The sequence below is a fragment of the Dendropsophus ebraccatus genome, chromosome 4 (genome assembly GCF_027789765.1).
Source record: "Dendropsophus ebraccatus isolate aDenEbr1 chromosome 4, aDenEbr1.pat, whole genome shotgun sequence".
Taxonomy (NCBI): Eukaryota; Metazoa; Chordata; class Amphibia; order Anura; family Hylidae; genus Dendropsophus; species Dendropsophus ebraccatus.
In genome coordinates, this window is record NC_091457.1 from 120,135,336 (window position 1) to 120,162,356 (window position 27,021).

The window sequence follows — 27,021 nt, forward strand, 5'->3', positions numbered from 1 at the left end:
TGCAGGCAAATCCAGGGCCAACAGGAATTCAGGGAGGTCAGACGGGTCGCGTAGAACATATCTGCGACCACCATGCCTAGCCACCAGCTGGAACGGGAAGCCCCACACATAGGGAATCTCCCTATCCCTTAAGACCTCCAAGAGCGGCTTCAGGGCTCTACGTTGAGATAGAGTGTGCCGAGACAGGTCCTGGAGAAATGTCAGGGAGGCACCATCAAAGTCATACGCAGGCTCATTCCGCACTTTCCGCATGATCTCCTCCTTCACAGAATAATAGTGTAGTCTGCAAATGACGTCCCGTGGTTTATTGGGATCCGGGTTCATAGGCCCTAAAGCCCTGTGGGCCCTATCAATCTCCAGCTCCTCAGCATTCTGTCTCTGTAGAATGGCACCAAAGATACCCTGAAGTGTAGAAATGAGGTCTGTGGCTCTGGTAGCCTCCGGCAACCCCCGGATGCGAATATTATTTCGCCGGCTCCTGTTCTCATTATCATCATGAAGACGGTACAGTTGAGCCAGGTGTGTTTCCTGCGTCACCACTTTCGCGGTTAGATCAGTAACCTGGATGGCCAGTGTATGGTGGTCAGCAGCCACTTCCTCCAGTCTAGTTTCAGTTTTTTGCACAGCTGCTTTTATGGAGCTGAGCTCCTGCTTGTATGAGTTCTCCAATCGCTGCACAAAAGATTCCATCTCAACCCTGGTGGGCAATAGCTTCATGTGTTCCTGCCAGTCCCACGGTGGTTGGACTGTAGACCCCTCAATAGCGTGTCTAGAAACTGTTGCAGGAGAGGGCGCTGGCTGCGCTGCCATAATGATATGAGATGATGCAGCAGCTAGTGGAGCTGAAGTGGTTAAACTTGGGCCGCCTGGGTGAGAGTCAGGTAGATAGGGGGGGAGAGCAATTCCAGATGTAGCTGCTGCAGCAGCAGGGAGTAGGAGCAGAGGGGGTGAGGATCCTCTCAGAGGAGAACAAGACGGCGGCCCCGCGGTGATGGAAGGCTGGGCCCCTATATCACTTGTGGAACGGCAGCCCGCAGTCCCCGCCACTAACGTGACCGGTATCCCTTGGTGTATTGTCCGCACAGCCCCCTCACTAATGGACGTGCCGGGAAGCAGCGATGAGCCGCGTGATCCAGGCCGTGCGCCTGGGGAGTGAGGCACTGACGGGATGCCGCGCGCGGGCTGTGAGGCTGACTCGGGCCGGGGGGGTGAGCGACCGGGAGAGGGGGCCGATGGGGCACCACTTATCTGAAGGTCCCGGTCCGGTGTCTCCGCCGATGCCGGCCGTGCTGCCCGGGAGCGGTAAGGTAAGGCCTCTGGCTGTAATGGCGGGCGCTCCGGCGTTCTGGGCTCCGGGCCTTGCTGCGGGGTCTGCCTCAGATATCCGTCCAGGCTGCTCTGTCTGGTCCGGGAGCGGAGGCTACGGGTAGAGGCGGGTGTCCCCTTCTTTGTCCTCGGCATAGGGTCGGGTCTGGGTGTCTGCTGGCTGGTCAAAGAGCCCCTGAAGGTCCCCTCATGGCAGGAGCTCGGTAGCGTGCGTCCTTACTCAGCCATTGCTAGGCCACGCCCCCTGTCTGTAAGGTTATAAAGAATGTATAGGAGAATGGGAATGTATAGGCAGATTGGCATAAAACAGTGATAATGGCAACAGAGATCAGTCGGTTCTCCTCATGTGTCTGCTGTGGTAAATACTTGTATTCTTTATAAAATAACTAGCAATGAGCAAATTTACAGTAAGCTTGGGTTTAGGAAAGTCCAAATGCTCAGCGTTTGACTTCTGGTGGCTGGAGAGGATGGGTAAAGCCCTTGGGCCGCATTCATCTTCTCCAGCCACCAGGAGTCAAATGCCGAGCGTACAGGCTTTCCTGAGCATAAAACTTATTGTAAATTCACTCATTTCTTGAAAAAAAGAATTCTGGAACATTTTGCTTTAGAACACTGCTGTGTCATTTCTCTTTTACTTCTAAAAATGTGTGAATACTAGGGATGGTCCAAACCCGCCGAGGTTCGGGTTCGGCTGAACCCGAACGCTCGGCATCGGATTACCGCTGTCTGCCCGCTCCGTGCAGCGGGCGGATACAGCGGGAGGACCGCCTGGAAAACTGGGATACAGCCTGTGGCTATGGCTGTATCCCAGTTTTCCAGGCGTTCCTCCTGCTGGATCCGCCCGCTGCACGGAGCGCGCAGACAGCGGTAATCATTGTGGATGGTTCGGGTTCGTATGAACTCCGTACGAACTCGGTTCGGACCATCCCTAATGAATACATTGCCACCTGAGTGTTTCCAGTCAGCATGTTTCCTGTTTATAGTCTGACACTGTCCAATTAATCCTGACTATTCCAGTGTAGGACCCCCAACTGGTAACTCCCAGTTGTCAATTTATTCATCTGTTTTCAGGAGGAAGGGTATGTGCACACTATGGAAGCCCACTCATTCTTCTGGCGGACAGCAGAATCTGGCAAACCATAGAATGAATCCTATGGGACCAGTGGAGATGCGTGCGGCCGCCAGCGTCCGTGAGCGGGTGATCCATCGGGATTCCGTAGTGTGCACATACCTGAATATAGGGGGAACAACACAACACTGAGTTATGACAAAAGATGCCTCCGAATTGTTATTACATGGGGAATATTCCAGGATCATTGTCCAAATGCAATCTGTAGGTATATAGTACTATACATTTTTGTAAATAAAGTTTAAATTACAAAAAAAAATAGGGGGAACGTTATTAAAACGTTTGTAAAGAAATAGTAGAACAGTTGCTAACCAATCAGATTGCTTCTTTCAGTTTTTCCTGCATTTCTAAGAACAAGAATAGACTGTCAAGTTTCAGATGAAAGTTCTCTTTTTCTGGCCATTTTGAGCGTTTAATTGACCCCACAAATGTGATGCTCCAGAAACAGAATCTGCTCACAGGAAGGTCAGTTTTGTAGCTTCTGTAATGAGCTAGACTGTTTTCAGATGTGTGAACATGATTGCACAAGGGTTTTCTAATCATCAATTAGCCTTCTGAGCCAATGAGCAAACACATTGTACCATTAGAACACTGGAGTGATAGTTGCTGGAAATGGGCCTCTATACACCTATGTAGATATTGCACCAAAAACCAGACATTTGCAGCTAGAATAGTCATTTACCACATTAGCAATGTATAGAGTGTATTTCTTTACCAGACCTCTCCAGTTGGCCGGTCTTACTGAAGTTGGCAGGTTTAGCCAACTTTTAAGTGCATTGGGACCTTTAGGCTCCTCCTTCTGGTTTTAAAAGGAAGAAAGGACAGCACTGTGACTTTAAGAGGGTGGGTGACAAGCAGACTTGATCCTTGCATTGTGCTGTTGGCTGCCTTTCCAGTAGTGCTGGTGCAGGGCTCTTAAAGCGACTCTGTACCTTCGGATAGCTGCTTTTAATCCAAGATCTGTCCTGGGGTACGTTCGGCAGGCAATACAGTTATTGTCCTAAAAAACAACTTTTAAACTTGCAGCTCCGTGCCCATTGGGAGTATCTATGCCCTAACTTTGCACCAACCCTCCGTCCCTCCTCCCCACCCTCTTCATCATTAGGAATGCCACTAAAACATTTTCTCCTATCTGAACATTGCACAGTTGCCTTAACGATCCAGCCCATGTTCAGTATTCACAAAGCTGATGAATAGGAGACAATCTTCCTGGAGCATTCCTAATGATGAGGAGGGACAGAAAGGTTGTGCCAGCTTAATGCATACATAATCTGCCAGTTTAAAAGTTGTTTTTAGGACAATAACTGCATCAACTGCCGAACGGACCCCAGTACAGATCTTGGTTTAAAAGCAGCTATCTGAAGGTACAAGTGGTTTGGGGGGGGGGGGTTCAGACTGTGGGTACAGAGTTGCTTTGAAAAAAAAAAAACTGCAATAAGAATGCGTCACAGGTAGGTGATGGATAACAGTGGGAAATAACTCCTGGTCAGGCCTGACAATAGTAATGAGCAGACTCAGGTTTGGAAATGTTCTCAGAACCCAAACACTCAGCATTTGACTCCCGGCGGCTAAAGAAGTTGGATGTCGCCCTAGGGAGTCCTGGAAAATATAGAGAGAGCCATAAACTCGACCAGTTCAGCAAGTCCGCTCAACATTACTCCTAAGTCTCCTACCATGATTTATTTGCTATTTATGTAAGCCCAGCTTACAGGGCTCAGATGCAATGTAAAAGCATTATGCGATAATCGTACGTGTAAACGCTGCGAACGATCAAACGACGAACGAGAAATCGTTCAATTTCATCTAACAACATGTTCTAAAATCGTCGTTCATCGTTCGCAAAAAAATTCGCAGATTGTTCAGTGTAAACAGTCGTTCGCCAATGTGTGAGATAGGCTTAAGCGATTGCAAAATGATCGCAAAAAAATTTCCGTACGAAATATATCGTATCGTCTAAATGCTGACCGTTATGAAAAAAAAATGTTACTCCGACATCGTTAATCATACGATCGGGCCAATTATCGTTTTGTGTAAACGCAGCATTACTCTCTTTTATAAACGCTTTTGACATGTCACACAGACATTGAATTACAGAAAAATGTTGGCCAACACATCCAATAGAACTACTGTAAATACGCAGGTGCACAGTGCCATGCCTGAAAAACATAAAAAAGTACAGCGGCACATTGAAAATGCCACAATATATGCATAATATAGAATTTTTTGAATTGCAATAACGCTATAGAAAAAGAGGGTCTTAGCATACCATCCAATGAAATTGTGTGCACCATCCCATCACGATAAGGTGACCTCAAAAACGGGATGGACCCTACACTGTATACGTGCCTCTCTCTTCTATAGCAATGCAAAAATATCTATATCAGTCATGTCAAACTCTGGCCCAAGGGCCAAATCTGGCCCGTGGTGCCATCATTTTTGGCCCGCCAGGCAATTCAGAGTTTTAATTACATCTGGCCCACCATGGCTACTATGTAGGAGACTATGGGAGAGGGCTGGCAACTATATGAGAAACTATGGGGAGGGCTGGCTACTACATGAGACTATTGGGGAGGGTTGGCTACTACATGAGGCTATTGGGAAGAGCTGGCTATTATATGAGATTGTTGGGGAGGGCTGGCTTCTGTATGAGACTACTGGGGAGGGCTGGCTACTATATAGGAGACTATGGGGAGGGCTGGCTACTATATAGTAGATTATTGGGGAGGGCTGGCTACTATATAGGAGACTATTGGGGAGGGCTGGCTACTATATAAGAGACTATGGGGAGGGCTGGCTACTATATAACAGACTATGGGGAGGGCTGGCTACTATATAGGAGACTATTGGGGAGGGCTGGCTACTATATAAGAGACTATGGGGGGGCTGGCTACTATATAAGAGACTATGAGGGAGGGCTGGCTACTATATGAGACTATTGGGGAGGGATGGCTACTATATGAGACTGTTGGGGAGGGCTGGATACTATATGGAAAACCTGGGGGGCTGGTTACTATTTGGGCACTATTGGAAGGGCTGGCTAATATGAGGGGCAATTTTCTGGGGGTTGGTTATTATATGGGTTGAGGTTTAATCATGACATAGCAATTTATCCTGTCATGTAATTTATCATAGTACACGTGGCTGGGAGACGCACACCACTGACAGTACCAGGAACAATGCACGCTGCTCTGACAGTGCCATTCGCGCTTCAATAATTATCAAGGTTGGCCCGCAACTTTGTCCAATTTTTTTATTTTTGTCCACCGTGTATTTGAGTTCGACACCCCTGATCTATATTATGAATATACCTTAGCATTTGCAGTGTGCTGTTGTACTTAATTTAGAAGGGAAAGTGGCTGCCCTATCACTGTGTTAGAATTTCATCCCACAGAAGGATCCCTCAGTACTCTGCTGAGCTGGTCTGACCTAAATGTGAACAGAAGTCACAGAATAAAACAAGTCTAGCCACAGCCTAACGTTCACCACCTGCACTGCATGTGGACACCAACTATTTATGTGAAGAAGCACTGCCACCTAGAGTTAGAATGTGATACTGTATGTACAAGACAAATTCTGTATGCACAGTGAACAGTATAAAGCAACATTCACATATACAAGATTTAGTATTAAATTTCATATTTTATCCAAATGCCAAGGGAAAAATAATAATTTAAAATAAATGTAAAACCTACAACATGTGCATGACTGAATTACTGTACATAAGGGCTAATCCCTGTGCTGTTCCTCTGGCCATGGAGTTTCAGCTTCAACAATATACATAAATAACACAAGAAAATGATGACAAAAAAAAAAAAGACAAATTTGGTCAGCTTTTCTAGAACACTATTCACAATAGGCAGGAGCACTTTGCTATGGCTGAAATTGCAAACACACAAAAACACAGAGAAATGCAACAGCTCACCGCAATGGTAAGATACAGACCCACTACAGACATGAAAATCACTATGAGGAGACCCCCAACTGCCCAAAAAATATCCATAAAAATAATGAGGCTCTTGGTTACCATTTGCAAATAGTGTGAACCATCCCACCAACGATAAGGTGGCCTCATGCCGGAGTGGACCTACAATGTACTAGCCTCTCCATGGCGTATAATAAGCCTATGCTCTGGGCATGCAGGATACACCTTATACTGGCAAAAATAATAACCACCTGGGTGGAATGGTTGGCGTGCACCACCAAGTAGTGGCAGCCATCAGCCCCCCCTCTGGAACACAGAAAAAAAGACAAATCTGGTGGTCAGCTCTCCTAGAACACTATTCACAGTAGGCAGGAGCATGTTGTTATAGCTGAAATTGCAAACACACTAAAACACAGAGAAATGCAACAGCTCACCGCAATGGCAAGATACAGACCCACTACTGATATGAAAATAACTAAAAGCAGCCCCGGTAACCAAGAGCCTCATTATTTTTATGGAATTTTTTTTTTTTTTTTGGGGGGGGGGGGGGGGGGCAGTTGGGGGCTGCTTTTAGTGATTTTTATATCTGTATTGGGTCTGTATCTTGTCATTGTGGTGAGCTCTTGGATTTCTCTGTGTTAATGTAAAAGTGATGAGCAGAATAAAGGGAAGTATTACACAGTTACCACTGAAATCAATAGGCTGTCTGTGTAATGAACAGGTGTCCTGGGTTCCCCAGAGGGAGAGGCACTCTTTGTAGCCGCTCTTAACCCTGGGTAATACATGGAATTCCTGCGTGAAAAGAAATAAGAGAAATCACATCATTTTGATTTTTTTCATTCATGTGACTTAATAAATTATCTCTTTCCAGATGGCCATAAAGCATTGCCCCCTGTCCTCATCTCCATGGCTTCAGCGACAAGTCTGCATAAAGCTCTGAGTATCACTATATCCCAGATCTGTGACTGTCACTGAGAAGAGCTGTCCGTCGCCTTATAATCCTGACATATTGCTGGATATAATCCTCATCACTGATGTTTACACGCTCCGTTCCTACAATACAACATGGGTCTCCTTGGATCTCTGAGGTCCTTGTGAAATGGTATACCCAGTTAGATGCCAGTTCTACCACCTTACAATATGAGACATATTATTCATGGCTGCTTTTTTAGGGCATATGGATGTCATAAGCGTAGTCTGCTACCCAGGATGCCCTTTTATGAGTAAAGAACCGCTGCAGGGAAAATGAAGCGCTAGATTCCCATTTATTGATAATAGATCACTAGGGTTAGAATGGAAAGACAAGTAGCAATCTGATCCAGGAGGCTGCTCCCATCTATTCTTGTAATATTCAAAAAGCTGTCAGTGAATGAAACATAATCCAGAAGCTGAAAACATGCGTCATTCACGTCTAGCTGACAAGGTCATCATAGAAAGAAAAAGATGGACAGCGTTCCATGGCGAGGATCAACTAAACCAAGCTGAGGGTATAAAAGTAATGTGAACCCTCACCTGGTGTGCTAGCAAGGGAGGCACCACTCTTGTGAACACATGTATAGCAAACCGCAGCCACTCCCGATCTCCAATAAAGGATAACAGAAGGAAGACACCTCCAACCACCAACCACGGGTAACGGGCACAGGTCCGACACAAGCTACCAAACGATAATACTCCAAAAAGAAAGGATCTTTATTGCAAAGACTCAATGCGTTTCAGAACCACACCAGTTCCTTTTTCAAGAGGCAGGGGAACTCTTGAAAAAGGAACTGGTGCAGTTTCGAAGCATGTTGAGTCTCTGCAATAAAGATCCATTCTTTTTGGACTAGTATTATTTGGTGGCTTGTGTCGGACCTGCGCCCGTTACCCGTGGTTGGTGGTTGAAGGTCATCATAGGACCGGCCCATCAGAGTTGCAGAGAGTCCTCTGGTGGCCCAGGGGCTCTGACATAACAATGGACCTCACAGGTCCAACGGAAGATGACTTCATTTAAAGCTGACCTATTAGAGCTCATTAGTGATATGTCCAGTATATAAAACGAAATCAAAGATTATAATAATTAACCAACCCATGGTGTACACTTACACCATGGATCATATGAGGGAGTATGGATTCGGGCTTGGAAGTTCACTGACACCTGCCGTTAATGAACGACATTAAAAAAACATGGTCAACCACGTTTTTATGTATGCCACAAAATTTTTACAAAAAAGAGCTGTTTTTTTTTTAATATCATGTAAGTCTATAGAAAAACAGCTGCAAACATGCAATTGCATCTGTTTTTTTCCCCCATAAAACAGATACGTTAAACGGACTGCAATAACACAATGTGAACCTAGATTAACATGATCAATTAATCAGTCACAGAGGTTATTATCCAGCTTGCCCAGGCTGCCATATCTGCTTAGGTCCCCAATTCTCATATTATAGAATAACTAACTAGATTTGGTATCTAAGAGCCAGAAAAACTTGGGTAAGAATTTATGGGAAGCTGTAATTTAAAAATTGACCGTGTTATGCTAAAACTGCAAAATTCTAAATCCACACAGTTAGACAAATTTACCATTCATGGTTCTGGAAAAGCTAAGTAACAAACTGAATAAAGGTGTAGTCTGGGTGTAGGTCAATTCATTCTTATGGAGCTGTTGGAAAGAGCTGAGTGCTCTACTTGGCTCTCTCTGGTAGTTTCGGTATCATATATCATACATACACATGTAAAGATAAAGGTGTGATGAGTCCTAAACAGCCGGGAACTGGTATAGAAGTGAATTGCACCCATCCTTTCCTGAGATTTCAGCTTTGATGGTGAGCTCACTGAGCAATATCAGCGGGACCTCTGACAAAGATAGACAGAAGGAGGTATTTCTTTGGTGGTCAGATGCCTGTCTTTATGACTCTGCAATGTGTGATGGACCAACTTGCAAGGAAAATTAATAAAACCAAACAACACAAAATAAAGACACAACACATTGTAATTAGGGGTCAAATGGTCACAATTTTATTTGAAATCACATGACACTGAAAATTTTGTATCGAACAATTCTGAGGTTATTACATTCACTGATTACTGTTATGAACGATAATTTTTACATCACTAATTGTTTCTCAGGACAACCCACACAACATGTTTATCTGCAAAGGATTTTTTAACATTTTGAAAGATAAAAATATAAAATTTTTCGGTCATTTGATCATTGGGTGTTATAATGCTGCGTTTACACGGAGCGATAATTCGCCAAATGAACGATTAACGATTTTGACGTTTAGACGGAACAATATATCGTTTGAAAAAAACGTTATTGCGATCGTTTTAAGATCACTTAAGCCCATCTCACACACAGGGTGAATCGTTGAAAGACTGTTTACACAAAGCGTTCTGCGAATTTTCAGCGAACGACAATTTAAGAACATGTTGAAAGATGAAAATGAACGATTTCTCGCTCGTCGTTTGATCGTTTGCTGTGTTTACACGGTACGATTATCGCTCAAATGCGATCGTTTATGCGAAAATTCGAACAATAATCGTTCCGTGTAAACGTAGCATTACACAGACAGATAATTGTTCAGTTTTGATTTTGAGTGAATTTTTAAACGATAATTGCTCCGTGTAAAAGGACCTTTAGGCTATGTTCACACAACATATCTCTTTGTAATAGTACGGCCGTTGCAATCGGCCGGGATCCCTCCCGACGCTGTAGAAAACTGACATGTCAGTTTTCTGCAGCCGCTATTCAGTGAATAGCGGGCGCAGAAAACCCTGTCAGTGCACACTATGGAGCGAGCGGCTCCAGCCGTATGCTACATAGTGTGCTGTGGAGAGTTCTGATGCGGGCGCGAACAGATGCACCCACATCAGAACTCTGTGGCTGCAAAGATCATCCAGCCGGTACTGCAGTACGGCCGGGATGATCTTTTCAGAGACTGGACGTTCCGTGACCCGGCCGTGTGCCCCTTTTCAGTGCACCTCAAGCAGTGGCAATAAAACAGCAGAAACTACAGACAGCTAATGCAATTGCTGCTTGTAATTCATCAGGTCTCACTTGCTGGCAAATCCTGTATATAAAATCAGTATTACTAATACTGCCATGACTTACCCTGACTTAGCTACTCACTTATCCATGTTGTCAGTGGCAGGGCTGAATTCAGCACCCGGTAAACCCAGGCAAGCTTAATTTACATAAATTTTTTCTTTTAAATTGTAAATTTTTATTCAAGTTTTTTCACAAGGATTTTCACAGACAAATAAACTAACCAGTCTGACCATAAAATAAAAGTCAGCATAGAGTTATATATAACGGTTTCAGCATGCTTGATATGAAGTATCAAAAGAGACACGGAAAACAAGTGATATACACCAACCAAGGAACATAACATCACATAACCAGCATAATACTCAGAGGCAGACCACATAGAACAGAACAGAAAGAACAACACAAAACAATCGGGAAATAAGGGGAGGGGGGGGGGGCAGGGTCAGCCCAAGGCCTCTACGCTCCACTATCTGAAACACTGTATGAGTCCCAAGGAGACCAAATGGACTCAAACTGGGCCATCTTATTATTCAGAGACGCTGTCAATTTCTCCAGGGACCTCAACTCAGCAATCCTAGCCTTAAGATTACTCAATGAGGGAGGAATAGTTTGTTTCCACCCTCTAGCTATTAATGACTTAGATGCAGTCAGGATCACTAGAAGTAACTTTGCAGGTTTCTTCCCCAGCTTTTTTGGAAACAAATTAAGGAGGCATATTGCCGGGTCCAAAGGAATATCAGTCTGAAGTACCGTGGAGGACAAGGAGCAGACCCCCCTCCAGAACCCTTGTATAAGAGGACATTCCCAGAAAACATGAATGAGGGAACCTACCGCTCTCTGGCAACGCTAGCATTGAGAGGAAATACTGTTATTTAATTTATGTAGGAGCTCGGGAGTATGGTACCAGAACATCAATAACTTGTAATGGGACTCCTTATACGTAGTGCAGATGGAGGAGGTCGCTGGCCTGTCCCACACAGCAGCCCAGCACTCCGGAGGAAGCTGCCTCCCCAGAAAGGATTCCCATCTGTCCATGTATTTATGTCTGACCTGGGCTCCCTCACTCGGGGACAGTAGAATTTGGTATATATCCGATATCAACCCCTTAGTAGACGTGCCCGCCCTTACCAGCTGCTCAAAAGGGGATGGCTTGGACACTGTGAGGGAACCCAGGTGGGACATCATAAAGTGGAGTATCTGAATATAAGAAAAATGTTCAGAGGAAGGGAGATCAAATCTGTCCATTAACCTCTCAAACGAAAGTAAAGTACGGGTAAGGGGGTCCACCAAATCAGCGAACTGAAAGAGCTTTTTGGAGCCCCAGGTGCGAACCATTTGAGACTGCAGTCCAGACTGAAAGTTTGGAAAGAGCAAAAAGGAATTAAGAGGGGATAATTTACATAAATTTTAAACACCCCCTTTAACACAGGATAAAGAATGGGAGTTAACTCCACTTTTGATTTCAAAGTTTGTTCTTTTTTATCTCCTTCATGTCCCCTGTCCTTTCTTCCCATCCATGTTCCATATTTTTGCATGCACATTAATAAAAATGATCCACAGCCAAACTATCCCAGGTATTTCATGACCCAATGCCAAATTTAGTTCCCAGAACTGTAGACAAACAGCCATTGCTTATGTCGGCCAAGGTCTAAAAGTTCATGGCACCATCTTATCACTTACTGCATAATGATTCTAATCCCACTCAAATCCCACAGAAGGTCTGTGCCTTTAACTGCACTGGTCTCCAATATCAGGGTAAATCCCATGGGAGAAGGCATCATGTGTTTTCATAACAGGTGCCTGCTCCTATTTCTTATAATGTCACCCAGTAAGAAGTAGCCTGTGGAATCGGTGATAGCAACAGAAATGGTAATCTTATTTTTCAATAAAGGATAAATATCACACTGCAGGTTTTAAAGGGATTGACCAGGAATAAAATGGCTCTTCTTTCATCTTTCCCATACATTTCAGCCAAGATTTAGACACATATCCCATCCTCAGTGGCTCCTATAAATACCAGCCACAATGCCCTGAAAATGCTAGCCATAATGACCACATGGCTGCCAATATGGGATTACAGATGATACAGTTGTTTAGGTTTTTAGACAAATTTTTATGCCATCAACTATGCCACACCGTAACATAGGGTTTATTCCATTAAATTGTTCACCTTTAAAAGAAGAGAGTTGCAGTACCATGGAATTAAAATGATCAGGATTGCACTTTTACATCCTATAGCCATCTATCTGACTACTCTATTTTACAAAGGTAGGGCCCAGTAGGCTATTTGCCTCCACTGGTGCCACTAGGTCTCGCTAAAGGCCGTATTACATAGCATGATATTGAGGAGGAAGCGAGCGCAGACCAGGTCAGGTCAGCGTTCTCCTCCTCATTTTCTGCTTGCTGCCTGTGTCGGCTAATGTTGAAAGACCACGATCAGCCGATGTTGTGCATGTTGGCTTATTGTGATTTTTCAACATGTGCTATTACACCAAACAATTATCGTACAGAATAGCGAAGAGGGCCAATAACCCTTTGGTGTCATTGAGTGTCATAAATGTCAGGAGTGGCACAAAATATGTAGAGAGAACACGAGCCAAATAGACTGCAATAGAAATTATAAAGAATAATTGAATCTAAAGAAATGTATCATGTCAGAGAGGCAGATTGTTCATAATGTCAAATATGCCACATTAGCACACATCTTGTCCCTGGGCCCTCGTCTTTATACTGCTCTCCGTAATTCCAGATGGATTTAACACTTCAACACGGTGCAAAGACTATATTTGAGATCTGCATCATTATCCACCCCTCAGCTGTTCTCTGCTAATCCTGTGTTGTTTTCACAACAAGGACCTAGCATGGCCCCAAAGAGAAAATTCTATACACGTCGTGTAGCCCCCTGTGGTTTAAGAAACATTTATTTAGTAATATATTAAATTAATTGTCATGGTCAACGTTATTTGTGTCCCTGAATATTGAGCACACCATGTAAAATATCTTGTGAAATAAAGGGTTTTAAGTGAGAATACGTGGAGAACATGTTGAAAGACGAATGACAACAATAGCAACGATCTACTGCCGTCGCCCCGCGTAATGGGAGCAGCGGCAGCAGACCACCACTATCTCCTTTGGGGTGCCCCTCCCAGGCAGCCCCTCCCAACCTAAGAGCTCTTTGGCAATGCATACCAATGTTATGCTTAGAGACAATGAAATAAACCCTATAGAGGAAGGTGTACTCTACCTATGATAAATGTAGATGTTCTAAATGGTTTATGGCTACTTTGCTGCCTCTGGGATTAGGGGCCTTGAACATGTTATGAAATTAGAGGATGTGTAGAAAGGTGTGTCCTGCAGCAGGATAAAGACCCAAACATATCCATAGAATGGTCAGGAAGGAAAGAACGGACTGCTGTAAACTGATCACCAATGATCCCTGATCTCAATCCAACTGAAAATCTTTGTAGAGAAATGAAATGTGCTGTTGGGAAAAGCAACCTGCAAACATCCAAGAGTTTTATAGAAGTGCAGAGGAAGAGCCGAAGAAGCCGCCAACAGACAGGTGCAGAAAGCTCACAGATAGCTCCAAAAACATTTAGAGGTTGTTATTGTTACCAAAGGTTCTACAGCCAAGCATTAGAAAGTTTTAATCCTGTCATATACTATGTTTATACTTTATTTCTTTTAGGAATGACTGCTTGTATATTTACAGATCAACGTATTGGGGGGATTTATCACCCCCGCACCCGGAATACTTAGGCAAAAGAATCAGCTGGTTTGGGCAAAAGTCAATGGGAGAGATTTATCAAACTGGTTCACCTAATGGAAAGACAGAGGGGCAAGGTGTAGGTGCAAATCATGGGGGCAAGGTGTAAATCAGTTGTAAATCATAGTAAAAATCTACACCAGCTCCAGAGCTTGTATAGATTACTGACACTGACGCACGGCAGCCTCAGAGTCACTGGATTTACTTAGAGGCGTGCTGCTTTTAATAAATCTGATATGAGGCATTGGGGTGGGGATTTAGCTAAGACAGATGTACTAATATGCAGTCCTGATAAAGTCCCCCCCCCCCATAACGTATTTACACATGATAGAAAAATAGAAGGACACAGGCTTTCTTGCACTGTTATGTGGGTACATGGCCTAATCATGAGGGGAATTAGATGAATCTATTAAGATGGTAAGTGACTGGCACTGATATGGCAGCTACAATTGATGGCATGGAAAAGGTGCATCCTTGTGTGTACTGGCATCAATGTTCCTGGCATTTACTTCTCCCCTTGACAAAACCCTGCATACGCCCCTAATGAAACTTGTCATATTTCAAAGGAAAGGAACTTCACTTAAGGTGACACACTGGTGACCGCGCTTTAAGCTACATGAACCGGTCTGTCCCTGGAACCCTCCAGAAATTGACCACTACATATTACACAATGAGGGGGGGACCAGCTGTACTCAAATGTCAAAAGCATTTGCACAGCTGACACCAGTTGCTGAAAACAGAACATGGCAGCATGGTCATAAATTCTCTACAAAGTCTTCCACAGCTTAATATAGCTCTGGCTTCAGCTGAAGGGACTGTCGCTTTAGTCACTCATGGTGGGTTCCTCTCAGAGGATACAGCACATTGCACCATAGTCGCCTGTGATTGCCTTCGCTTGGATCGTACCATTAACCATGTCTCAGCACAGCCAAGATTCAGATGTGGATGAACTGTTTGCAGATATTGATGAAGATGAGATTTTGGCCAATTTGTCTCCTGAAGAGCTTAGGGAGCTTCAGAGTGAGATGGAGGTACTGGCACCGGATCCGAAATTACCAGTGGGCATGATACAAAAGGACCAGACGGAAAAAGCACCGACTGGGCAATTTGACCACAGATCGCTCATCGATTATTTGCACTGGGAGAAGGAATCTCAGCGCATGCTGGAGGAGGAGAGAGTTCCTGTTACACTTCTGCCATCCGAGGTAAACGCTCGCTCAAATGATAGAACTGAATAAGGAAAAAACTGTGTTAGGATTGAGCTAAAGCAAAAATGATGCCAGCGGACAGACAAACCTTTCCTCCATATGCATCCGAGAAGAAACAGAAAGTTGCAATTATATAATGGCATGTTTCATATATATATATATATATATATAGTAGATATTCCCTTAAAAACAAAACAAAAAATACTTTTCCATATTAACCCTTGCATCCCCCTCTAGCTCATGTTTTATTTCTGTCATGACGGCTTTCACAGAGGTTGTCAATGAGATTTCTAGATTTCAGAACATCAAGTTTCCTTACTCCTGTATCACTATTTATCTGGGTAATTATGCAGTCTAGGAATCTGAGAAACAGAGTAGTAAAACTTTTTGGAGCTGTCAGGGTGTCCATACTGGTTGTCACTTTCAGATACAGTTCTAGTTAAGGTAGGCTTTATGGTGACTGAGACACACAAGTAAAATCAGGGGTTACCAAAATCAATTCTAAAATTTTGGGACTCTCGGGGTCAAATTTTGCTATGATCATCAACTGACTAAAAGTCTCTGGAAAGCCATACACTAAAAAAATAAATAAATAAAGATAAACAGAATGTTAACCCTTTGAGGACCAGGCCCAAAATGACCCAGTGGACCGCGCAAATTTTGATCTTAGTGTTTCTGTTTTTCCCTCCTCCCCTTCTAACAGCTCTAGCACTCTCAGTTTTTTTATCTACAGGCCATGTAAGGGCTTATTTGTTACAGGAATAGTTGTACTGTGTAATGGCGTCATTCATTTTACCATAACATGTATGATGAAATCCCAAATATATTATTTATGAAGATATAAATTGGTGAAATCGCAAAAAAGAATGCAATATGGTAACGTTTGGGGGGTTCCTGTGTCCACGTAATGCACTATATGGTAACAGCGACATGATACAATTATTCTATAGGTCAGTCTGAACACAACCATATGCAGGTTACACAGATTCTCTAATGTTATATATTTTTTTTAAATGAAATCCTTTTTTTTGGCAATTAATTATAAATAAAATTGGGCCTATTGTGACGCTTATAACGTTTTTATTTTTTCACCTACGGGGCTGTATGGGGTGTCATTTTTTCCGCCATGATCTCTAGTTTTTATTAATACCATATTTGTGAAGATCGGACGTTTTGATCACTTTTTATTAATTTTTTTATATATATAATGTAACATAAAATCGGTAATCCGCGCACTTTTTTCCCTCTTTTCGTGTACGCCGTTTACCATTCGCAATGACGCTTGTTATATTTTAATAGATCGGACAATTATGCACGCTACGGTATATTATATGTTTATCTATTTATTTATTTTTATATGTTTTATTTATATAATGGGAAAGGGGGGTGATTTCAACTTTTATTGGGGGAGGGGTTTTGGGGTTGTGTGTTAGTGTTTTTAACTTTTTTTTTTTACACATTTGAAGTCCCTTTGGGGGACTTTTACATAGATTAGTTTGATTTCTACACTGATGAATGCTATGCCATAGGCATAGCATTGATCAGTGTTATCGGCGATCTGCTCATTGAGCCTGCCTGTGCAGGCTTAGAGTAGCAGATCGCCGATCGGACCGCATGGAGGCAGGTGAGAGACCTCCTGCAGTCCGTTTTACCGATCGGGACCCCCGCAGTCACACTGCGGGGGTCCCGATCGGTAAGTGACAGGGGACTCCGCCTGTCACTTACACTTAAACGCCGCGGTCGCACCGCGATCGCGGCGTTTAAGGGGTTAATGACACGCGGCAGCGCGATCGCTGCAGCGTGTCATTACCGGTGAGGTCCCGGCTGCTGATTGCAGCCGGCCCCCACCTGCTATGAAGCGCGCTCCGCTCCGGAGCACGCTTCATAGCGGGAGAAACACCCAGGGCGTACAGTTACGCCCTAGGTCGTCTGGGGACAGACTTCCATGGCGTAACTATACGCCCTGGGTCGTCTAGGGGTTAAATAATACTTCACAGTAGGCAATAGCCTTAGTCTTAAACCATTCTCAGAAATAGCTGATGGATATGGGATTTCCAATAAAGATTTCTATAAGTACCTTCAACTGAGGCACTGCCTTCACACGATCAAATTAAATAATTCATTATCTGATCTTAAAACAACAAAATATGAAGAACTCCTATACAACTTAAAAGAAAGTCAAAAGGGCCTCGCCCTAACATACAGAATTTTATCATCTCAAAGAAAATCATTTACATTTACAAAGAAATGGGAAGAGGACCTAGGTCATATATTTACACAGGATGAATGGGACACGGTATATAGTATTCCATCTAGAGTATCACACTGTATTGGACACCTAGAAGCATCCCGCAAATTATTATACCGATGGTATAGGACACCATATAAGTTAGCAAAAATTTTTCCAAATATGTCCCCGGTATGTTGGAGGTGCCATGAGAGTAATGGCACTCTGTTTCATATATGGTGGGAATGCCATTTAATTAAGATGTTCTGGTCCCAAATAGAGGACCTCATACGAAGTATACTTGGTTACCAACCAAATTGGGGTCCAGGTCTGGCATTGATTTCAATGAAAACTGAGAACATTCCACCCCAAGACAGGGTAATATTGCTGCATGTATTAATGTCAGCACGAAGCAGCATAGCTAGAAGATGGAAATCTAGTGAAATTCCATCTACACTAGAGGTTATAGCTAAGGTACAACACAATTATAAGATGGAAACTGCAATAGCTGTAGGAATGGATGGGATTATAAGATCCCATAAACATTGGCAAAAATGGTGCATGTACTATTTGCAGCTTTACCCTAATAGAAGCTAGGATAAGAGACATAAAAATTAAGGTAAAATATACTAAGAATTAGTGATATATAAAATAATAGGCTAATATAGAGAATCAGATGTCGGGGAGGGGGGGGGAGGGACTTAGTGTATTGCTTATAATTGTTTTTGTGTTTGCTTCGTATCATGAGTATAAGGTATATGCCTTATTAATGTAAATTTCTGTAAAGTTTGAAAATTAATAAAAAGTTTAAATAAAAAAAAAAAAAAAAAAAAATAATACTTCACAGTAATATTTACTGAGAGGATCTGTATGAATACTATAAAAGCTGCAAAAATACAAAGCATAGAATTTATCCACCACCTAAATCATTCTGTACTATCTAGCCTATAACTTGGCATAAGTTGCAGAAGTCAGAAAACCGGAAAAGACTGGCACACATGGCCAATTCTTGTCTCTTTTTCTAGCTAAACACTATGATAGTGGTGGTGATGATACTTTGTCCAGATGGTTGGTGGAAATACTTGTTTTTTATTTAACCCCTAAATAGACAGACTAATAATCATCACAAAAATAGACCTTAAGGGTGCCTTCACACCTACCGTATCGCAGCAGAAAATCCGCTGCGGATCCGCAGGAGATTTGACTAGATGAATGAACACAGCATTAAAAACGCACTGTCAAATCCGCCGCGGATCCGCAGCAGATTTGTACGTACGGATTTGATGCTGTGTTCATTCATTTAGTTAAATCTGCTGCGGATCTGCTGCGGATTTTCTGCTGCGATACGGTAGGTGTGAAGGCACCCTAAATGCTCAAAATTTTTAAATTCATGTTTTGCTCATCATTATGTAAAGAGGCAAAAACAAAACCCAACAACGACACTGCTTTCCATGAACTTTTCCATGCCACTTTGATTGAATTACAAGAACAGGATCCAGATTTTGACGTGACGATTCTGTTTTTTTTATTTGGTATTTCAGTAGGGGGTGCTAGCCAACAGAAATCAGCTCTAATGCTCTAAGATAACGTGATAAGTCTCCATTAAGCAGTCGGGGGAACCCTGAGTAATAGGTCATACTTTTCCATAGTCAGGTTCTTACTGATGGATGTAATGGCTTTCCTTCAATCCAGTGGTATTACTAGTAACATATGATAACGTATAAAGGTTTCAAATGGCAAAGAAAATAATAAGAAATTAATATAGGTTGTAGAGGTTTTTTTTTTTTCAGATTTTATATTTGGAAAGCTGGGTGGTAATTACAATGGCTGGCCTTACAGCAGATTTTATGTTACATATACCGTAATGCATGTTTCTTGTTGGGACTTATAGCCATGGAGGTCACATTATGTCTCTGGTACAGGAATACATGACATGTGTTAGATGGCATCTGAGGAGAGCGTATAGTCAGAACTATCAGAATAGCAGCAGGTCACATGACCTATCCAGCTGTCTATGAATTACAATGGCGTCATTCACCAAGGGAAAATCTTCAGGATGTTCATTTGCCCTAGTATTTCCCCAAATTTAGGTTCATTGCTACTTCATTTAGCATAAAAATAATCAGATGGAAACCATAAACAAGCTTTGGTTGACATATCTATTATAAAAATAAGCTGTGAATGAGCAATGAGTCTGATTGACTCCCATCAATAACTGCTAGTAACATACTACACCCAGTCAAGGTATCGGGCATAGGTATAATAACAACAAAAATAAATCATTAAGGGTGCGTTCACACCTACAGGATCCGCAGCGGATTTTCATGCTGCGAGTTTGCAGCGAAATCAGCTGCGGATCCTGTACTGTGAAGGTCAATGGGTCCCATCCGCTGCCTGCATGGGACCCGGCCCCTTTAACGCCTGCGCCACTGCCGCCCGCAGCTTACAGCCCCGGCCCCCTTAACCCCCGGCGATCGGGCGTGCGGGCGGTGCGGGGGTTTAAGGGGGCTGGGGCTGTAAGCTGCGGGTGGTTGGCGGCGGCGCAGGGGTTAAAGGGGCCGGGTCCCATGCAAAAGTGAGGAAAGATGACACTTTAAGTGTATATTAAATATAGCTATAGATATAAATCTACACTTAAAGTATATATATATATATATATATATATATATATATATATATATATATATATATACACTCACCGGCCACTTTATTAGGTACACCTGTCCAACTGCACGTTACCACTTAATTTCTAATCAGCCAATCACATGGCGGCAACTCAGTGCATTTAGGCATGTAGACATGGTCAAGACAATCTCCTGCAGTTTAAACCGAGCATCAGTATGGGGAAGAAAGGTGAGTTGATTGCCTTTGAACGTGGCATGGTTGTTGGTGCTAGAAGGGCTGGTCTGAGTATTTCAGAAACTGCTGATCTACTGCGATTTTCACGCACAACCATCTCTAGGGTTTACAGAGAATGGTCCGAAAAAGAAAAAATATCCAGTGAGCGGCAATTCTGTGGGCGGAAATGCCTTGTTGATGCCAGAGGTCAGAGGAGAATGGGCAGACTGGTTCCAGCTGATAGAAAGGCAACAGTGACTCAAATAGCCAACCGTTACAACCAAGGTAGGCAGAAGAGCATCTCTGAACGCACAGTACGTCCAACTTTGAGGCAGATGGGCTACAGCAGCAGAAGACCACCCGTTACTAGCATGGTGTACCTAATAAAGTGGCCGGTGAGTGTATATATATATATATATGCCACCAGACCACTGCTTTTAGAGCAGAGTGGTGGTCTGTAACTTAGGCAATGAGCTGTCAACAATGGAAAGGAAGGAGCGGCATATCATGGAAGGAGGCAAGTTTGCTAAATACATACATCTGCAAAAAAAATTTCACAAAAATATTGTGAAAAAAGGAGTGGTGTTTAATGATTATTATGGATGACAGTTTTTTTATTTTTAATTTAGGGGTTATCTCAAAATAAATGCTATACACTATTTACAGGATAGGGGATAACTGGCTAATTGGTGAGGGTACAAATGCAGAGACCGCCAGCAATTATGAGTAAGGAGAACAGTTGTCCCCCAAGTGAATAAGGCAATAGCGAACATGGTCAGCCACTACTCCATTTGCTGTCTTTGGGACTTCTTAATATAACAGAGTTCAGCATTTGACAATGCTCAGAAATGAAATTTAATTCACTCATGGCACAATTAATCTCCATTCTTGTGATCAGTGAGGGGCCCTGTGTTTTGGGAATTACTTTTAGGCTAAGTTCACATGCTATATGTATATATATATATGCTACCTAGGACAGATCTTGTGGATGTTATAAAGGGGTTCCTTGCATAGGAATTCCCTCTATTATAAAGGAGTCATCTCTTGCTTTGAAGGACCCATTGCAGCCATGTTTTACCTCTTCACTCTACATAGTGCAGGCTATAGATTTTCTTCATACAAATTTCTATTTTTATTTATATTCAACTTTTAAAAACTCATAATAAATATGACTTTTTTTGTATCAGAGATTAACTGCCAGAGAAGAGGAGCAGGAGGAGAAGTTCAGTGACCAAGTAGCTGAACAGCCATTAGAAGAACTAGCTGAACAGCCACCAGAAGAATTAGCTGAAGAGCCACCAGAAGAACTAGAAGAGCAGCCACCAGAAGAACCAGTACAAGAAAATAATATTGAATCCTTAAAAGAAGTTTCGGATGAAGACAATGAGACAACAGAAGAAGTAGATGAGGAAGCAGAAACAAACCAAAGTGTCAGATCAGAAACAGAATCAGAAGACAGGATGGACAATGAGCAAACTGAAGAAAGTCAACCAGCATCCCCACAGAATGAGGAGATTATAGAAAAGGAGCCACAAGAAGAGAAGAACAATGAAACGAGTTCGACCAATGAGGAGGCTCCAGATTCAACTGAAAAAAATGAGGAGCAAAAAACACCTGGGAAAATTAATAAATTAAATTTACCAAAAAAATTGAACTTAGACTCTAGCTTCATTAAGATGAGTGCGAGGCCTTCTGGCAATCAAACCAACCTGGACAGAACATTGCAGAACATCCGGGAGAACAATCCGGATGTGAAAGAAGTCAATTTAAACAACATTGAAAATATCCCAAAGGAGATGCTGGTGGACTTTGTCAATGCTTTAAAGAAAAACAAACATGTAAAGACTTTCAGTATGGCAAATGTAGGAGCCGATGAGAATGTGGCCTTTACACTGGCCAATATGTTACGAGAAAACAGGAGCATTACCACCTTAAATATTGAATCCAATTTCATTACCGGAAAAGGAATTGTGGCCATCATGAGATGTCTTCAGTTCAATGAGTACCTGACTGAGCTAAGGTTTCACAATCAAAGACATATGTTGGGTCACCATGCAGAGATGGAAATTTCTAGACTTCTGAAGGCCAACAACACACTGCTGAAAATGGGTTACCATTTTGAATTGCCAGGCCCAAGAATGGTCGTCACTAATCTGCTAAGTAGAAATTTAGATAAACAAAGGCAAAAAAGGAAAGAGGAGCAACAACAGCAACAGATGAAAGAACAAGAAGAGTTCATTAACATGTTGGAAAACGGTCTAGGTATGGGAATCCCTCCAGAACTTTGGGCTATGTTGAACCAAGCTCCACCTCAGCCAGCTCCAAACTCCAAGATGCCACCACCAACATCCAACTCAAGAATGCCAACAATTCCAGAGGAACCAAAAATTCCAGTGCCACCACTTAGAAAAACTAAACAGAATAAGATGGAGTTTAACATGGAAAACAAATGCAATTCTGAGCCTCCACCTTTCCAAGAAGTGAAACTGAAAAAGTTTCAAACAAAATCCACTGCCCAAAAATTAAGAGAAGAAGCAGATAAAGCTAGTCTGCGAGACATGATCCAACTCAAGAGGGCAAGACCGAAGTCAAGTGCGTCTCAAAATTCAGAGCTGTCAGAGAAAACTAATCTTAAAGATGTAATAAAAACCCTGAAGCCTGTGCCAAGGAATCGTCCGCCTCCTCGTGTCCAGTTGACGCCAAGAGATGAGCTTTTAAAAGATATTCGCCAGAGTAATGTAGCTTATCTGAAAGCAGTAAGTAACTATTAACATGTATATATCCAGATTTTTTTTTCTGTAAACATAAAGTTAAAAAAAAATTGAAGGGGCAGAATTTCCACTGCATAGAAAAAGAGTTATAAAAACTAGGACAAAGCAAAAGTGGAGTAGACTCTGCTTTATATTATACCGAGGTCCCTCGATTGGTTGATGCCTCTTTGCAGCAGTTTTGATTAATTACCTCAGTTGTTTTTTTGTTTTTTTTTCAAGGTTTCCGTTCATGTCTTTAAGCAAAGGGGTTTCCAGGATTTAAACATTGGTTCTTTATGCCTAGGATATGTGGATGGGGCGCGCGATTTATCTTTTTTTTTTTTTTAAAGATGCGCCGAAAACCTACTCCAGTCCTCAGCTGGCGTAGGTTTTCAGCCGTGCGCACCGGCTCGCACGGGATTTATGTAGAGGCAGTCCGCCTCTACATAAATCTCCGTGGAGCCGGAGATGCGGGGGGATTTTTAAGTCCAGCGCAGAAAACGCCGGACTTAATAAATGTCCCCCTAAGTGGACAGAAAGTCTATCTGACTTATGTCAGCTTTCTCAGACTAGCAGCTAAATAGTAGGAAACTTTTAAGGAAGACTATTTATAAAGTTTCTGGGTTTTTTTCCCATTCAAGAAACAAATCAACAACAATAATACTAAAAGAAAAAGTAAGAAGGTGTCCATTTGAGGCGATCATAAAAATGTAAATAAACAGATCTTATTTCTCCAGATAAGACCACCCCACTCCATTAGTTATGTCTTTTATTATGTTCAATGTAAATGAATTGCAATGCCACAATACCACACACAGCTCATAGGAAAGACTGGAGCAAATTCTAGCGGAAAAACACAGGTCCAATTTTTAAACCTAAAACAATCTTAAAACTCAAGCTAGTACCATTTAATAATTATTGTATTATGTTTTGTCCAGGTACCACTCCCCAAAGAGCTGGAATAAAAGTGAAGAAGACTCGCACATACAGACTGTTCAAATGTTGCTATTGGCGAACTTCTAAAGACAATGGGGAGACTTCTGTTAGTTTCAAGGGATCAACACAGAACATTAAGAGAGAAGAGTAAGATGTATGAAATGTTAATGTATCCTATTCAGACACATTGGGGCATATTCTCTGCAACTGGTATACCTCCGAGCAGTATACCCTCAATAGGGTGTTCCTTCTAATCTACAACGGTTCTTACCAAGCCAAAAATACACCCGTTGTATTTTTTTTATTGTGACTAATTTGCACTGCCAATGATTTAATAGCCATTCACCTTTCCAAAACTTTGCAAGTGTTAGAAAAAATTAATTATGGGGTGCTCATAAATATGGTGCTCAGCCGGAATGCCATTGTAACACTAATAAATTTGCCTCATTCTGTCTAAACACAAAAACACATGGCGGGATGGTCAAGAAAAGACGTGTCAATAAGCGCGCTGGTCTGGACAACATGAATTAGGATAGTGAGTGTTATGGCCTACTAATGGTTAAACTATCAAACACATAACAAGAACTTGTAGCTTCCTCTCTCATATCTGATGCATAATCCCCAAAAAAGACTGGAAAGGTAGAAAATAACTAGACCAAAACCAGTTGTGGGGGAATCCTGGCAGTAAGAGTTTTATTTTCCTGCAGCACCACCACAGGTGAAAGGAGGTATTGCACATTTACTGTCTGTGTAAGAAACAAACATAGTAGACCCCTAGAGATAAAGACTCTTTGTAGCCACTATTTGCTCTAGTTAAGTGGCTACAAGAATAAGAACTATATAAGTATGGAGAAGTTATATGGAAAAACACAGTAAGATAGGGTGAATGTTAAATAAAAACAACGCAATACCATATACTACTTGTGGACAAAAGCCATGCTTTCTAGTTCTTTAAGAGTCACCGTTCACAGTACAGGTCAAGGACGGATGAAGAAATTCTTTTCTAGCTAAACCCTGTGGTAATACCATTATATCAAAGACAGGATGTCAGCAGGATTTGAGTCACAGGTTTATACTTGAGTCAGAGAGGTTTATACAGTCATGTGAATAAGCATTATTTGCTCCTCACCCAGTTTCTATGAATTTAAATGTATCAGAATATCCAAATACTTTTCATATGATAAGAAAACACAAGTAACCACAAAAGAAGCTTGTAAATGATCACTCCATTTGTTGAATATAAAGATGTATTTAAAACCTCTATCAACCATGTCAGTCCACCTTTGACCTGTGTAGAAAATATTACCCCAAAAGGATTTGGGCTTATCTAGATGGGTTTTTTGGCAATTGCAAAACAAGTCAAATCGATGTGTGTCTCTGGTTTATGATCCAAAAAATTGGCAGATTTGCCACTTCCCTGTGGTGTACACCAACCGTATGCCCCGGACGGAAAGGGGGGTGACTAATAAGGAAAAATAGAAAAAAATTGGAAGGGGGAAAATTCTGGAAGAAATCTTTTTAGTAGTAGTCACTACTTGTGAATCTCCAGCTTTTGCCAAACAGTATCTGCCAGCATGGAGTTGCTCCCGTATCTGTATGTCCTTATGAAAGGGACAGCAGGTCAGCAGGCAATCTGTACATGTTCCATATTGGAATATATATATATGGACTCTACCGTAATCATTGTGCATAGAACCCAAGACTGGCAGGAAGAACAGACCATAAATCCAGAAAGCAAAAACTGTGAGGAATGTAAGAAGACGTCACACACCCTTACAGATGACTCCGCGTTTGGTACCAAGCACCACCGTCCCCACAACATCAGGAAGCAGGGGGAGGTGAAACCTGACGAGACGCAGATTATCTCCAGAAGTTCTGAGAGACTCCGAAAGTGAATGACTTGTGTGTTGAATTCTGAAGAGGTTTTTTTAAGCGATTGTGAATGATAAAATGTCTGAGTTGTCTCCATACTATTTACTGTTTATACAGAAATATCATTTTGTTAAATAGAAAGAGGATGTAATAAAATTGTTATTTGAATGTGTCTGAAGACAATGTGATTCCTAAAAATGGACATTCTGCTGTTCCACTGTTCCTAAGTTAAGAAAGGCAGGGTTAGAAAGTCCCAAAATTTGGTTTAGAATAGTATGTATTTGCCTCATCACACACAGTTGAGATTGGCTTCATGCAGGCAGCCATATTTACTGCTTTCCCGAACATATGAATCTATAGTGCCTTAAGGTTTTATTTAGGGATGGTCCGAACCTCAGCAATGATTCCCGCTGTCTTCCTCCTCCGTGGAGAGGGTGGATACAGCGGGAGGACCGCCTGGAAAACTGGGATACAGCCATAGCCATAGGCTGTATCCCAGTTTTCCAGGCGGTCCTCCCGCTGTATCCACCCGCTGCACGGAGTGGCCAGACAGCGGAAATCTGATGCCTAGCGTTTGGGTTCATAGGAACCCGAACCTCGGCAGGTTCGGACCATACTTCGTTTTATTATCATTTTAGACAAACATTTGACAAAGATATATGAAATGTTTTAATCGGTTGGGATCTGGATGCTTAGACCTCTACTGAATACTAAAATGAGCAGGGAAAAGTGCTCGATAAGCTTCTCTCTAGAAATGCGCGAACTAAACGAAAATTCATTTACTTTTGCAAAGCTCAGAAGAAGTTCACAAAGATTGCAACCGCACATCTAAAAAACTAAAATAATAGTTTTCTCACCTGACCGCCCTCCCTGGGTGTCCTCCTCCAGGTCTCCAGCCCGTTCAGCCAATCACTGACTGAGACAAGTCAGCACCGTGGCCAGTGATTGGCTGAGCAGGTTGTCATTCGCGAGACAACAGTGACAGCCCGCTCAGCTAATCTTTGGTTGAGTCGTCTCAG

General features: G+C 42.4%; 1 protein-coding gene across 1 annotated transcript; it reads left to right on the top strand.

Annotated features, from left to right (window-relative positions):
• Window positions 1–14,840: 14,840 nt before the first annotated feature.
• Window positions 14,841–26,174, top strand: LMOD3 (leiomodin 3). Its single transcript, XM_069966910.1, has 3 exons — window positions 14,841–15,376; window positions 21,632–23,200; window positions 24,133–26,174. The coding sequence occupies exons 1-3, from the start codon at window positions 15,086–15,088 to the stop codon at window positions 24,157–24,159; spliced, it is 1,887 nt and encodes a 628-aa protein (XP_069823011.1). The 5' UTR covers window positions 14,841–15,085; the 3' UTR covers window positions 24,160–26,174.
• Window positions 26,175–27,021: the final 847 nt, after the last annotated feature.